Source organism: Podarcis bocagei (genome assembly GCF_964188305.1).
Source record: "Podarcis bocagei genome assembly, chromosome: 10".
Lineage (NCBI taxonomy): Eukaryota > Metazoa > Chordata > Lepidosauria > Squamata > Lacertidae > Podarcis > Podarcis bocagei.
In genome coordinates this window covers 32868059-32884631 of record NC_138135.1, presented here as the reverse complement: position 1 = coordinate 32884631, position 16573 = coordinate 32868059, and the positions used below count along the sequence as shown (strand labels likewise).

The 16573-nt window shown below is 45.8% G+C and overlaps 1 protein-coding gene across 2 annotated transcripts in view; it reads left to right on the top strand.

The window, feature by feature from the left end:
• NPTXR (neuronal pentraxin receptor) overlaps positions 1 to 16573 on the top strand; it is a 36422-nt gene that overhangs the window by 12921 nt on the left and 6928 nt on the right. The window contains exons 2-3 of one of the 2 annotated variants that reach the window (XM_081211061.1): positions 14525 to 14738; positions 15418 to 15662. In XM_081211061.1, the coding sequence (XP_081067187.1) occupies positions 14525 to 14738; positions 15418 to 15662 (459 nt within the window). Of the gene's footprint in view, positions 1 to 14521; positions 14739 to 15417; positions 15663 to 16573 lie in introns of both variants that reach the window. The other variant, XM_081211060.1, reaches the window with a different exon arrangement.

Here is a 16573-nt window from a genome sequence, read left to right as displayed (position 1 = left end):
ACAGAGCGTTCCACCAAGTCGGGGCCAGTACTGAAAAGGTCCTGGCCCTAGTTGAGACCAATCTAACCACCTTGCCACTTAGGACCTTCAAAATGTTGTCATTTGTGGACCTTAAGGTCCTCCGCAGGGCATACCAGGAGAGGTGGTCCCATAGGTACGTGGGTCCTAGGCCACATAAGGTCAAAACCAGCACCTTAAACCTGACCCTGTACTCCACCGGGAGCCAGTGCAGTTGGTAAAGCACTGGATGAATGTGATCCTGCGGCAAGGGCCCTGTAAGGAGCCTCGCCGCGGCATTCTGCAACCGCTGGAGTTTCTGGGTCAGCTTCAAGGGCAGCCCTGCATAGAGCGAGTTACAATAATCAAGCCTGGAGGTGACCGTCGTATGGATCACTGTGGCCAGGTCAGGGCGAGAAAGGTAAGGGACCAACTGCTTAATATTGCTTAATGTGTGTAGATTCAGTCCATTAGATTCAGTGCTGAATTTATTCATGTCCATCTTGCCCCCATGACTGAGGGGGCCCGGGGCCACATGACACCACCACGCTGTGTGTGCACGCCCTGTAGTGTGCACACATGATGGCAGCATGCCCTGCAGTGTGCTGACATTACTCATGCACATCACGGGGCATGCTGATGTGTCGTGCAGACAGCCTGTGGTGTGTGTGCGGGGATGCCACAGAACTTGGAGGGGGCCCGGGACCTTCACTGAAATCTGGGGGGGCTTGGCATAGATGGCACGCCTGTGCATGTCTGTACACAATTTTGCAGTTCTGACCTCTGGGCAGAGCTTGTGCTGGAGTGGCATGTTCCATTTCAATGCTTCAGGCAAAACAGGAAGTGCTGTCCTGCCCTGCTGCCCCTGTTGCTGCTGCCTACATCATCTGCCCTGCCACCACTGCCTTCACCGCCTGCCTTGCCGTCTCCACTGCTGGAGGAGAAGCAGCATCAATTTTGGGTGAGATATTGTGCACGTTGTAAGATTTCAGTCGATTTCAGTGAGATCTCAGCCAAAATCAGCAAAATCTCCACTGAAATTGGCGCCAAAGCAGGCAACGCTCCCCCCCCCCCGCTGGAGACAGCAGGGCAAGTGGGGCATCCATGGGAGGGCCACCTTGGGGGCTTCTGCCACCTGAGGCAGTGGCCTCACCCCATCTAATGACTGGGCCGGCCCTGACACTAATTTTTAGAATGGGGTGGGATGAGAGAGACCTGTGGCTCTGCAGAAGTTGCTCACTTTAACTCCCATTGCCTTTGACCCTTTGGCTGATAGGAACTGGAGCCCAACAAAATCTGCATGGCCACAGGCTCCTAAACCCTGCCGTAGAACAACCCTGTAAGACTTGACAGTATTACTTATTATCCGTAATCTTTAGACCAAACCGTCAACATAAGTCACCATTATTATTCCCATAATATGACTGAGGTGAAGAGATGGTGGCTTTCCTAAAACCGCCTAATGAGTTTGTGGCTAAGCTGAGATTTACCCAGGGGCATCATGTTCTTAATTATCACATATTCTTATCACATCCCACACTTTGCAAGCTCTGTTAAGCTTCCGAAACTCCAGCACATTGTGTGACTGAGGAACAGTTGAGGGAGTTGGATGTGTTTAGTGTGGAGAAGAGAAGAATATGAGAGGTGATATGAGAGTCGTCTTCAAATATCTGAAGAGCTGTCACATGTAGGAGGAGCAAGCTGGTTTTCTGCTGCTGCTGCTGCAGGGGGCAGAGCCCGAACCAATGGGCTCAAATTACAAGAATGGGGATTCTAACTAATCATTAGAAAGAACTTCCTGATGGTAAGAGGTGTTCAACAGTAGAACGGACTACCTTGGAAGGTGATGGACTCTCCTTCATTGGAGGTTTTTAAAGAGAGGTTGGCTGGCTGGCTATCTGTCAGGGATTGTTTAGCTGTGATTCCTGCATAGTGGGGGGTTAGACTAGATGGTCCTTTGGGCTCTTTCCAACTCTACATTTCTGTGATTCTATTACTATTTCAGATACCAGGGGAACCTCTGCAAAGATGGGGACAGGATGCATCTCATAAGTCCCCAAATGATCCACAACAAACCAATAAAGAACTAACAAGTTGGGCATGAGCTTGTGAAGCAGTCTTCTTTTACCTTAGCTGGTGAAAGTCTCAGACACTGGATTTTCTGATGCTTTAATAACTGACGGCTTTTGATCTCCTTAGATAAATGTGTGCAACTGACAATGAATGAAATTAACCCCATCTAAGTAGACTCACACAAGGGACGTGGGTGGCGCTGTGGGTTAAACCAAAGAGCCTAGGACTTGCCGATCAGAAGGTCGGCGGTTCGAATCCCCTGACGGGGTGAGCTCCTGTTGCTCGGTCCCTGCTCCTGCCAATCTAGCAGTTTGAAAGTACATCAAAGTGCAAGTAGATAAATAGGTACCGCTCCGGCGGGAAGGTAAACGGCGTTTCTGTGTGCTGCTCTGGTTCGCCAGAAGTGGCTTAGTCATGCTGGCCACATGACCCGGAAGCTGTATGCCGGCTCCCTTGGCCAATAAAGCGAGATGAGCGCCACAACCCCAGAGTCGGTCACGACTGGATCTAATGGTCAGGGGTCCCTTTACCCTTTACCTAAGTAGACTCACATATTGCAAAAGCAGAGAGTGCTTTTCTCTCTTCCCCCCCCCCCGCTTTCCCCCCACTCCAGACGTTGACATTTCACATGATTAATATTACCTGGCATCTTTCAATCTTTCTGATGGCTTGGCAGCCAAGAATCTTACACAAATCCCCACACCCCGCCCTCGCTTCAGCAGATGGGAAATTATGAGATCACCCAACAGCTTTTAAAAATATGCATTCTGAACATTTTCCTCCTCCCCCCATAAATATTCTCTGATAAATACCACCCAACCCACATTGGTTTCAATAAGATAATTGGGCATAGGAGAGAAAAAGGCTTTAGGCCATGAGATCTGGAGAGCTCAAAACTCCCTGGTGATTTACAGAGCAGACTCAGCGGAGGGTGAAATATCTGACATGTACCATCCTCATCAAGGTGCAAAAAGCTTTCCAGCTTTGCTTGGGGAATTCAGCCTCCAAACATTGCTCAATCCCTGGGCAATTGTTATGTCTGAATTTGCAAAATCACACAGTCAGTTCCCATTTGCCCAGAATGCTGGGATTTACTAATAATCTCTCTGCCGGAAATGCAATGGGAGCTGCTGGGTGTACATTGTTACCTGCCAATTTGGCTCAACTCATAATAAGAGCATCTCTCTTTGTAGAAAGTGGTACACTTCCATGTCCATCTGAAAAAGGTGAAACAAGCTTCACAAAGGGGAGTAATTAGTTGACTGCCAGTTAAGAAATAGAAAAGCACTGGCAATAGATTCTATACCACCATAATTTTTGGAATTTAATGTTAGCCTGTGGTCTCTTCTGCTGGTAGCTGTATTTACATATACAGTGGTACCTCGGGTTGAGTGCTTAATTCATTCCGGAGGTCCGTTCTTAACCTGAAACTGTTCTTAATCTAAAGCACCACTTTAGCGAATGAGGCCTCCTGGTGCCACTGCACCACCAGAGCATGATTTCTGTTCTCATCCTGAAGCAAAGTTCTTAACCCAAGGTACTATTTCTGGGTTAGTGGAGTCTGTAACCTGGAGCGTCTGTAACCTGAAGCGTATGTAACCCGAGGCACCACTGTACTGATTTAATAGGATGAGTGCTGAGGCTTGGATCACTGCAGTAATTGTCCACATGTTTAAAACTAGGGGCTGCTGCTCTTACTTATTTCACTAGCCAACCCTATCACCTACTCTTTCTGTAACAATCTCCACTCTCTTTATACTTGGCCAACTCCATCCTCCTTCCCTTTACACCTCACCAAACCCCCTTCCTTCCTTTTACTCCTTGGAAAATCCTACCACCTGCCTTTACACCTTGCCAAACCCACCCTTCCAGCTCGCCTAAGCTGCACCTTGTCTTACTCTATTGCCACTTCCACCCTCCTTGGCCTCTGATCCTGCTGTCAGAGACCAAAACAACAGCATCACTGTTAGAAGAAAAGCAGTAGAGGAGCAAGATGATTTCTGACTCTAGGTCACCTACCTCCTGCTCTGTCATCCTGCTGCCATTTGTGCAGCTGCCTATCAGCAGCCATGTAAACTGCAGCCTGACAACATCCTTCTGATTTTATTATACAGACAGAAAGGCTCTGAAGCTTACCCAGCAAATTATTGCCCAATTAGTTTGTTATGTGTAATTGGGAAACTTTATGCAAAGCGCCTGCATATTAAACTAACGAGTAATAAGAGGAAGCCATTTTGGCAAATGAATAAGCAGGGTTTAGGCAAGGTATGTTAATAACCTCCTGTTCAGGCTTCTTTTCTTGATTGCTATATAGAAAGAGCAGATACTCATAGTGTATGAACCAAAGTTTGGTTTTACGAAGCCATGATAATCATATGCCTAGCCTGAAGGCTGCAAGAGCCTTTTCCCAACCATACAGACTTTGAGATAAACATAGCCATGAGCTGTATCTCTTCCTTTGAAGATGGGTGACTGAATGGTTTACAGTTCTCTGGTAGCAGCACTAAAAGGGCTCCTTGACAGCTGAATTTTGGTTATTCCCTGTTTCAAATAAAATTAAGAAAAATGAAATAATTTATCTCTGTGACACATCGAAGCCTCTGCTGGAACAACACAGAATGTCTGTTTAATTGGGAAATAGCAATCTTATTACCTTGATACACTTATATTTTGGGGTACCTTTTGATGCAACATACTTCTTGTTCAGATTTTAAGCATTGCCTGTGTCTCTGATTAAACTGGAAAGCAGCTGTTATGAGCTGAAACATGGAGATATAAGATATGGGCTCTTTAAGGTTGTGGTGAGTGATGTTTTCCCTTGTTGTCTGATAATTGTCCAAGTGTTTGCCTTTATACTCTGTATTTGCTACATTAGAAGCTTATTTTTATTTTAACCTGTATTTTCATCCCTGTTTAGAGACAGAAGCCTTTGTTTTGGGCTGCTAGTTTAAGAAAATACAGTACAATATTAGCATCTTCTTAGGTCTTCCAAGCTCAGGCAGAATTTATGGCTTAGATTTGATAAGAAAGGCAAGTTGCAACGAAAGGATGAGAAACAAAGAAGACACAGAATTTTGGTAGAAGTCAAGGAGAATCTATCAGAATGTGGGAAAATGTTTGATGTGAAAGAATTTTATATTAGAGAAATAATATAATAATATAATAATAATTTATTATTTATACCCCGCCCATCTGGCTGAGTTTCCCCAGTCACTCTGGGTGGCTCCCAATCAAGTATTAAAAACAATACAGCGTTAAATGTTAAAAACTTCCCTGAACAGGGCTGCTTTCAGATGTCTTTTAAAGATAGGATAGCTACTTATTTCCTTCACATCTGAAGGGAGGGTGTTCCACAGGGTGAGCGCCACTACCGATAAGGCCCTCTGTCTCGTTCCCTGTAACCTTACTTCTCGCAATGAGGGAACCGCCAGAAGGCCCTCGGCGCCTTAAGAACTGGAGCATTTTATTGGAGAGTGGGGAGGACACTTTTCTCTCTTTGAATGTTGTCTTACAATTTTTAGCCTACGTGGTTAATCTTTATTCCCACAACAGCACCTTCCCTGAAGGTGTGCTAGCTTGGGAGATAGAGAGTAGATCTGTGCTTTTTGCATTTCTTTGGGAAAATTTTCTGTGCTAAGAGGGGACTTGTACTGTCAGGATAGATCTCATAGAGCCTAGATTTTTCTTAGGGTTCTCCTTTTTTATTTTTTTTACCTAATCCTCATGGATTATTTTTGCTCAAGAATCTTCCAGTGGAAACAGGTTGACCTCACCACACCAAGTCTGGTAGATATGGACCTTTGACTCATTATTCCATGAAGCCCATTGTCTCTTACTTTAATATCTTAAGTAACTTTTCCTACATTGTTTTAGAATGCCTTTATAAGAGAATGAAACTTTCCTATTACTTTTCGGTTAACAGGACTGTAGGGAGGGTGTTTAGAAGGATAATTGTTTTCTTGTATTTCATTTTTCATTTATAATTTCTTCATATATTTCCTTTGTTTAGTGCTCATAGTAGCCTCACAGTACTTGTTTCATTTATTAATGTAAGCATTTTTATATAGTTAGCTTTCATTACTATTTACAACTTTCCACAATTTGCCAATAATTTTTAATGAATTTTCAATTCACTTTCTTTTGGTGTGATTCTGGGCCTTTGGTCACTAGCCATAAGCTCACTGGAGCAAATTAATATACTGTAATCTAAATTTACAGATCATTCTTTCGTTCTAAACCATTTGTTGTTCTATGTTTGCTGGCACTGGGGCAGAGCTGGGGGGGGGGTGTAAAACCACAATGTAGACTTGAAACATCAGTCTCCAATGGCATGTTTTGGGTGCCATTTAAGGGCAGTGCTTAGACCTGCCCAAATTGATTCAGCTGTCAGGAAAAGCAGGGAAAGTTGATAGAATTTCCCTTGCAGCTATCATGAAGGGAGAAGTAATCTTTGGTGGCATAACACAAATACTTGGAATATGAAGGCACAAATCTTGTTCATCTCCTTGGCAGTGTAAGAGCCAGGACTGTAATTCCTTAATAATGATAGGAAATTGGGGTACTGGAGAGCAGAAGGAAGAAAAATGAACTGTATAGGAGCAAGAAATTCATTTAGTAAGGGCAATGACAGAAATGAGAAAGGGAAAAGCGAGATTACAGAGACAGAAAACGGAATGAGATGGGGTGGAGGTAAAGAAGCCTTTCATTATTCGATGTAGGACAGATTGCCTTGACGCTAACAAGAGTAACAAAAGCGAAAAACCCTTTTTTCTATTAACAGATGGAGTCATACATGAAAAACAGGGACATGGCATTTAAATCCAGAACTGGAACAATCAAAGGGTGCAGCAGACAGTATCTCTGCACCCTTTGTCAAAACCAGCCAGACTCCATGGATCAGAAAACCTTTCCAGTCGCTTGGCAGCATCAATAGCAAAACAAAAAAAGGGAGAAGGCAGGTCCAGGCCACCAGCAGGCAACACAATTGAACCATCTGCAAACATGAGCTCTTATCAGGAATCATGTCTCCCTTTGCCATTCCCAAAGGGAGGGCAGGGATAATGACTTTTTTTTATCCTTCCTCTTCATCTGTCCCTGTCACTGCTCAGTTCTCCCAATTGTCTCTTTTCTTTGTGGATCTCTCTATTCTCTACCTGGATGGCATTTGAACATGCCACATTCTGTGCATCTCATATCCTGCAGGGGAGAAGCCCAGATGTAATGGGGGCAAGAGCAAAGCAGAGCGAAGGTGTGTGTGGAGACCCGGAAGCATCTCCCCAGTGGCCAGCTAATTTAATACAATGAGGAACAGCCTCTCGGGGACACAGCATGAGTCTTGGGCGTTGAGTGAATTAAAACTAGAACAGTGCCGCTCACCAAAGAAACCAATCCAGGGTTTGAACCAGGCAGGAGAGAGCCAATGACCTCACATATCTCTTGTTAATGCCGATGATTCAGTTGTCATAATTGCAATTGAAGCTGCTTCTTCTTCTTTGCTCCCCACAGAGGCATGGGGGATAAAGGAGCACAATTGCCCTCCTCTCGTTTCCTGATGAAGCGTTTTCCTGTTAATTCTCTCTTTTTGGAAAGGGCACCATCCAAGCCCTTTTGTTCTCCACAGTACACTCCATGCCTTATTTTCCCTACAGAGGCGATGGTTTGGTTCCCACATCACTTTTGAAAACCTTGATATGATTAATCACAAAAGTGTTACCTGAAGCGTTCCTTGATTTTAGAGAACTGGAGGGGGGAATTCAGCCAGTTTCCATGGGTCCAGGAACAATGCAGCTCTTCATCTTAGTAAGATAGAGTTGGAGTGAGTGGAAAGATCATCTAATGGCACCCAACTCTTGCTGAATAAAAAGCTTGCAAGTTTGTCTTTATTCATTCAGGGTCAAACAAGGCAAAACAAGGAACCCAATTCAGTAGGAAATTGGGTCCCCCTCCACATTGCGTTGCTTAAAATCATAGAATTGTAGAGTTGGAAGGGACCCCAAGGGTCTTCTAATTCAGCCCCCTGCGATGCAGGAGTTTAACAGCTAGAGCTGAGAGCTGGCTCACAAATACCTGCTCAGGAGTGGTCTATTTGTGTGCTGAGCAGTGTAGTGTCAGAGCAATGAACTCGTGTGCACTCCCTGCAGGATTGCTCTAGTCCTTCATTATTAATTTAAATGTTCCCAGACTGAGCTTTGGTACGTAGAATAGCTCGGAGGGCTAAGCAAATAAGTTCTGGAGCTAAGCTCTGTAACCCCTGAAAGCAGTGCAAAATGTCTGGAAAGGGGCTCATGGTGAATGAACAGTTGCAGCTCCTATCAAAATTGATAGCTGTTGCAGTCACCCTGTGCCTTCTGATGATGTGGAAAGGTCATGGATAAGCTCATGTGTGAACAAGGATTATAGCTTCCTCAGAGTCTCAAGGCCACTTCATACATCACACACACTTTTAACAAGGGCGTCCAAGGAAACAGAATGGTATGTTAACAGATATATTAACAAAGTACTTCTTCACACAGCACATAGTTAAACCATGGTCCTCGCTTTCTCAGGAGGCAGTGATGGCCACCAATTTGGATGGCTCCAAAGGGAATTAGACAAAGTTATGGAGGATAAGGCTACCAAGGCTACTGACCATTATGGCTATGCTCTCCCTCCACAGCCAGTGGCAATAATGCTTCTGAATACCAGTTGCTGGAAAACACAGGAGGGGAGAGGGCTCCTGTGCCCAGGTCTTGCTTGAGGGTTTCGTATGGACCACTGTAAGAACAGAATGCCAAGCTAGATGCACCATTGGCCTGATGTATCAGGCTCTTATCTTCTTATGCTCTGTCTCAACCACATTTGGGAACATGGTCTGAGGACATGTGGTGCTGTTTCATTGTTAAAGTGAAATAAGTCTATCCTGGATCTTCCAGGATGGGAATCTCCCTGGGAACTCCATGTAAACTGCCCTGAACTTCCAAAGTTAAAGTGGAGATGAGGCTAAAAATGAATCAATGTGCTTGCAGCATCCACTGCTCAGCACACTTACATAACCAGCCCTATAAATGTTACATGCAGCATAACAGATGCCAAGCAAATCCAAATAATTTCTCTTTTACTTGCTGAGGGCTGCTTCCCATCTTACAGGAAAAACAAGCTCCCATTTGTTCACATGTCTCTGTGCCACATATATGGCAGGGAAGCGTGTCACTGAGAATGCATATGAGCCTTGGGCAACTGTGTCTCCAGAGCACATCTTTACTTCATGTGTCAGACATATGTCTCCATTCCACACATAGCAGTGATCACAATGGAGACACACAGCGGTCCAACAGGACTGACTCTCAGGAAGCTGCAGCCCTGGTTCACACATGAGCTCATGAATGATAGTATCCTCATACTCAGAAGCCTCTGGGTGATTGTAAAGCAATAGATGCTGACAGCTGTTACAGCCATCAACTAAGAATCTCCTTCCACCAGACTTCGTCACTTCCTTGGCTCACCCACTGTCCTCCAGCTCTTCTTCTTCTTCTTCTTCTTCTTCTTCTTCTTCTTCTTCTTCTTCTTCTTCTTCTTCTTCTTCTTCTTTGTAAACCACTGAGGTTTTTTACAATCAAGTGGTGCATAAATTATGTGAAATGAATAAAGTTATTCTTCCTCTTCTTCCCCCTCCCCTTCCAGTGAGCTCCTATGGTGAACCACAACATAGAGCTCAACTATCTACAGCCAAGATCCTCATCATGCAGTGCAGTCATGTTCATGTAGATGATTCAGGCCCTCTGCTAAAACAGCCCTGGTAGGACACCAATACTGCCTTCTTTAGGAATTAGGTTGGTAGCTACAAAGGATAGGACCTTCTTCATGGCTGCACTGCAGTTGTGGAGCTCCTTCCCCTCTGAGATGGTTTTGATTTTGCTACACTAAAGGGTTTTATGGTGCTTCATTCCCGATTCTTACATTGTTTTAATGGATAGAGTGTTCCATTGAATGTGTAACTTGCCTTGGGCCCACGGAAGGGAGAAGGACAGGATAGAAATGAAACAAAGCATTTCCCGAGTATCCATAGTTGCAAATCTAAAAGGTATTTAGAAAGTTCAGCTGGGAAACTAGGGCAGACATAAAAGCATCTGGAAGGCAGCAAGCAGCAAGCGACTGACACAGATCACTTACATAAAAGCAAGATAAACAGGCAACTGAGGAAACTGTGTTACCTGGATTGAGAGGCGAGGGCAGAGAAAGTAAAGCACAGTTGACAACGCAGGCCGGTTCTGAACTAGCACGTTTTCCCTCCTTGCCACTCAGCTCACCTGAGCTGGTCATACTCTCAGATGGCCTCTCCCCAAGTAATGAATTAAGCTGTGATTATCTAGAGGCCTTTAGCGCAATGACCTCATCTCAGGCCAACTTGGGAGTGCAAGAGCTGAGCATGAGTTTGTCTTTCACATACACATTTCACACCAGGGAGCCTCTTCTTCAGGTGTACATTTTTGGATTCCTAGAATCAAAAGGGTGAGCATCCAAGGAGCACGGTAAAATAATGCTGAGATGGGGAACCCAATAGTTTTGTGAATATCCTCTCCCCTGAGATGGGGAACCCAATAGTTTTGTGGGTATCCTCTTGACAATAAGTCTGCAGGGCGGGGAAGAAGTTACAGCACCCCTGAACATTTCAGGTGAGCAACTTACTCAGAGTGGGCTGAAACCTTTTCTGCCTCCAGGCTCACCGCCTCCTTTGTGGAGCCTCAGTTTTGCAACCTGAGTTCCCTTTAGAAAGCTCCACCACCATAACAGACAAAACACGGTTTTCAATGGATGTACCCTATTAACTTATGAGGAATTACAGGCAGGGGGGCTGCTTGCTTTTTCACTTGGCATAAGAGGGAACACAGCCTGAAATAATGATGAGATAAGCAGCCGTAGCAGTAATTAGGAGGCAAGGGCTCTAGGAGCACCTCATCAAAGGGCAGAAATGTGGTGGAATAATAGGCCTGTTTCCTTTGATGAGCTTTCGCTGTAATAAATGAGCACAACAGGGAGTCCTCAAAGAGGAGATCTCCCCCAAACCTTTTGGCTTTCACGTCTCTCCTCTCACACAGGCTGGCAAAAAGGCTAAGGTTCGTCCTGATGGCAACAATGAGGAATAGGCAATGACTAATGGCCTGTGAAATGTCATGGGGAGGAGAGAAGGCCCCTTCCCCCTTGCCTCTCCTCCCTTGCTTTTCTCCATCCCTTCTCTTTTGCTCTCTCCTTGCCTTGCATGACTACTTGAGTCATGCCTCCCTTCTCTCCTCTTCCTTAGATCATGGGAACTTCCTGACTCCGTTCTTCCACCAAAACCCCCAAGCATAGCCCAGGAGGAAAGGCAAGCTTCAGACTGAAAGCACATGATTCCCCCCCCAAAGAATTCTGGGAACTGTAGTTCACCCCTTTGGGGGAAGTCATGAGCTTTAAATGGCCTTCAAATATATGGTGTGTGTATACTCTCAGATAAGCTCTCTGAGCACAGCTTGCTTACCTGCTCATTGGTCTGTTTATATACCACTCGGTGTTTTCTGGGCAGTGATCTATGTGGTTTTACAAGTCACAGAAAATGTAAGCTTTCTTTCTCCCACAAATGACACTTGATCCAGAGCAGCGCTTTTCTCAAGCAAGCAGGACCTTCTGATCAGGCAGATTTTCTTGCCAGCCAACCCAGGACTGTCTTTGGAGGAACAGGAGGTGCCATTTCAGGGGTGCAAGTGAGCGAAGTCTGCCTGTTGCCTCCTGCACGATACCCGCAATGAGGTTAGGGGGTGCAATGCTTGCCTTGCCCCGGGTGCTGGCAATGCATGGTACGCCACTGCCATAGTGTAAATGGTACAGTGGTCATTTCTACCCAAAGGCATGGCTGTTTGTCTTAAAGGATGATAGAGTTTGGGTGTGTTGAAAGGATGCACCTAATCCCAGCATGGAAACAGCATTGAATTCATCACACTTGCCACTGGTGGACAGAACACAAACCTTTAGCTTTAAAACCTGGGATTCCCTTTGCGCAAGCGCCCTGGCAGGTTGGCATGGGCGGACAATAAGGAGGACTTGCCTCCAGCTGTGGGTGCTGCTCCCTGCTGTAGCTGTGTAATACCTGCTGTGACCTCTCAGCACACAGACTCACACAGTTCAGTTCGTAGAGCTCTAAGAGGATTACAGAACTACTATGTAATGTCAAAATGACAGGCGTTGCCTCGAAGCGGCAGAAAAAAGGCACACTTCTTCATCCTCATTAGGGAAAAACTGTGATCCCGTTTCTCTCCATGCTTGACTGCTCCTTTCTTTCTTTTTTACGAGAAAAGTGTCCTTTGAGAGAACGGAGTCCCACTGACTCATTTCTCCATATTGAATCCCATGGAAAGACAAGGAAGAGTCATTATACAGACACGTTCCATGTTGTATAAGAAAACTCTTCAAGGGAGAGATATGGAGCTTGTTTGAGTTTCGAGTGATGGTTGCTGACTTCCAAGGCGGCTAAAAATAAAACTATTAACAACAACTTCTTCCTCCTCCAGTCTCTAAGCTGTATGAAGCTATTTTGTACAGCCAGACCAACAGCCCATCTAGATCAGGATTGCCTTCTCTGACTGACTGTGGCTCATGGGAACCTCAGGCAGAGGACTCGCTCATCACCTGCTATTACGTGACCCATTTAGATGGGGTGTCAGAGGTTGAATCAGGGTCTCTCTCTCTCTCATAGATGGGACTGTTTTCTGTCTCAGAAACACCTGGCTAGGCTGGACCTATCTGGTTCACCACAAGGGGCATCAGTGCCTAGACAGAAAGGTTCTTGGTTTGAGTGACCCAAACCATCCATTTAAAGCACATTCAACACACATTTAAAGCACACAACTTCCCCCAAAGAATCTTGCGAGTGGTTGCTGCTCCCTCACAGAGCTACAATTCCCAGCACCCTTAACAAACTACAGTTCCCATGATTCTTTGGAGGCGGGGAAGCGATGTGTTTTAAATGTGTGTTGGATGTGCTTTAAATGCACAGTGTGGGTGTGGCCTCTGAGGGTACTTCCAGACAACCTGATTATTGACTATTCATCCTGATTTGTTTGCAGGGAAGTTAGACGACATTGGTAATTCATTCTGGTGCGTTTGCAGGATACGTTAGATGACATTGCACCAAAGCAGCATTTCCCCTTCACTTTCCTTATCACAAAAAGTCTGATCCTTGGGGGAAGAAGGTTTGTTGCACAAGAATTCCCTATCAATGGTAACTTCAGTTTAAATTTACCAGTATATGATAGAATCATAGCTGTCAACTTACAGATTTGAAAATAAGGGACCAGCAGCCTCGGAAATAAGGGATCAGCAGCCAAAATAAGGGATTTTGCTTAGCTTAAACAGAAATCCAGCACTGATGGAGCCGTGCTGCTTTTGCTGCGACTGCCTGTGTTTTGCAGGGGGTTGGACTAGATGATCCTAAGGGTCTACAACTCCGACCAAAGAAGAGTGGCAGACAAAGCTGATGAACGATGTCTAGATGGCAAAGCTTACAGGCAGAATTAGAAACCAGGAAGAGGACCTCTTTATTAAGAATGGGGAAAGTTTATAATTGAAAAGCTATTGTAAAGAGTTACATACATTGGTAGGATTGACAGAAAACTTGTAGTAAAAATTTGAACTATGGATGGACAAATGATTTATAAAAATAGAGTTATGAAAGGAATGCAGAGGGGAAATCACTACATTAAGATGCTGCACTAGTTGGAGGGTATGCTAAGCAGCACGTCGGGGCTGCCGTTGTCCTGGTGTGAGGAGTTCCATCAGCCCTTCCCCGCCCAAGAGAGAGGGGGGAGGGAAAGAGACTCTCGCCCATGCCGCCCACGAGCCCGGCATGAGGTGGTTGCAGCACTGCAGTGTCCGCTGAAGCACTGCCCTTCTGCGTCCCTCCCCATCCCCTCCTCTTCCTCCTCCCTCAGGCTGCCTCCTCAGCCGCCGCCGCCGCCTCCGGCTTCCCCTGGCAGCACGGTGGAAGTCTCGCAAGAGAGGGGCTGCCTCCTACCCACCGCCACCCGTCTCCTCATGACGCGTCCCTGAGGGGGGAAAGGGAGAGGCGGAGACACGGCAGCTTGTGCGCACGCTCTCTCTCGTGGCAGAGAACCTCGAGCTGCTACTTCCCTCCTGAGCCGGGCGAGCATGAAACCCGAGAAATTTAAGGGACATCATCAATAAGTGACAGCAGTGGGAAATGGTGCTGGGATAAGGGAGTTTCCCGCCAAATAAGGGACGGTTGGCAGCTATGGATAGAATCCCACCCCAAAACAGCAATAGCCTGGAAACGCCCTGAGAACATGGCCCTGTTTTTCTTGCTGGGTTAACATGTTTTGCCTGGATACTTTTTGTGTGAGATATTACACACACACACACACACACACACACACACACACACACACTGTTTCCCATATATCATATATCTTTCCTTTGTGCGCAGCAGGATATTCCAGCCCGAATGAATGCTACTTCTGCTCCTGTGCCAGCCCAAGAGACAATCCATAACAAGATGGAAGAACTGGAGGAGCAGATCCTCTCCAAGATTTTAGCTCTGGAGAAAGACCGGTCATCTGTCCCCAACAACCACGACTTGCAACAGCAAGATGTAGAGAAGGAGCTGGATGCCCTCCAGAACCGGGTCACTGAGCTTGAGCATGGTCAGTCCTGGCAAGGAAGAGCGCCAAATCTGAGGGCTCCAAAGTTGCTACATATATGTGATTGCCTGTTAGATATGTATTTCCTGAGTCCATTCCAGACACATGAATTTATGAATGACAAGCATGACAAGCTAGCCCATTAGTTTCATGAAATCTACACAGGGGTAAAAACTACACAATGGCACCCTGCCTCTGAATTTGGAGGTTTCATATAGTCATCATAATATAACTAAGCAGCAGCCACTGGCAAACTTAACTTGCTGAACCCCCTTTAAAATAAACACAGGGAGAGTTAAATATACACAAGGAATGCTGATACTGTACTGCATATTGTGTCATCTGTTTGATCATATTTTATTGGATCTTATACAATCATTGTAAATCACTTTCAGACTTTTGTGTGCAGGTAAAGCAATATGCAAGTCTAATAAATCAAATTGAGCCATCCAAGCTGCCAATCATTACCCAATCATTACGCAATGTGTCAATGAACGGTCAGGTTCATTGGATGACCCAAGTTCAATAACAACTGGAACCCATTTTTGCAGCGGTGTTGTTGTGCAGTATTGGCAAGGCCTGACTTGAATTTCTGGAGTCTGTGGTCTTTTGTTCTTCTCAGCTGCTATCCCTGTAGTCTTTCTTGACACTCCCCCCCCCAATTTCTCTGTTATGCACCCAGAAACTACAGCCTTCAGCAACCCAGAAGCGTTCAAAGTCACCATCCCCGTACGAAACAACTATATGTATGCGCGGATGAAGAAGAGCTTGCCTGAGCTTTATGCTTTCACAGTCTGCATGTGGCTGAAATCTAAGGGCCCAGCAGGGGTGGGCACCCCTTTCTCCTACTCGGTACCAGGACAGTCCAATGAGCTTGTATTGCTGGAGTGGGGAAATAACCCCATGGAGCTGATAATCAATGACAAGGTAAGGAGGGAAGGAAGACTTTGTCATGGGCATCTGGAAGACACACGTACTAACCTTCCTTATGTTGAGAAAAGGCCCCACTCCATTAGGAAAAATGACATTAGCTCGGAAAACAAGAGCCAACTGTAATTAATGAATCTAGAGAGATACAGATATATACCGTGCTATTTTTTCTAGAAAAAGAGGTGCCAGAACTCACCACCTCCCTTGTTCTATTATAATGGCAATGGCGCCCACCTGAGAAGTGCCAGAACTGAGTTCTGGCGAGTTCTGGCTGGGGGGGGAAAGCCCTGGATATACATGACTCCTTCCTGCTCACTTCTTAGCAGCCTCGTTAAAATGAAGTGGAAGGGAATGGGTTCAAACCAAAGACTCCACCTGGTAAGTACTTTCAGAGTCACAGGTTCAGGACTCCTGGCACGTGCAGCCAAGATTGTGGGGAGAGGCAGTGGCAGGTACATTTCCCTCCAGACAGGGTCATAGTGAACAGGAGACAGTGACCATGTTGTTGCTGCAAGCAATGCTGGTGCTGCACTGGTCCCTGTCACCCGAGAAGATGATGGACCAGCATCAGCTGAAGCATCCCATTGGGTCAGAGTTCAAACTACTTCCAAATTTCAGGCATGGTCCCAGGAGGCTGGAGGGCTGCATGCCCCTGTGGTGGGGCTAGAGGCAAAAGTGAGTGGAGCAGTGGATGTGATTTTTACCTTTGAACAGTATAAATCAGAGGCTTATACCTACACATCTCTCCACCCACCCAGCTAGGAGGAATCATCACATTCAGGAAAGAGCACTCAAGGATGGCATAGACCAGGACTGGGGAAGGGCCTAAGAGAGGGAGGATTGGAGAAAGGCATGTGTCACCCACTCCTGTTCTGCAGCCAGCAAGAAAGGACATAATGTGCTCCTCA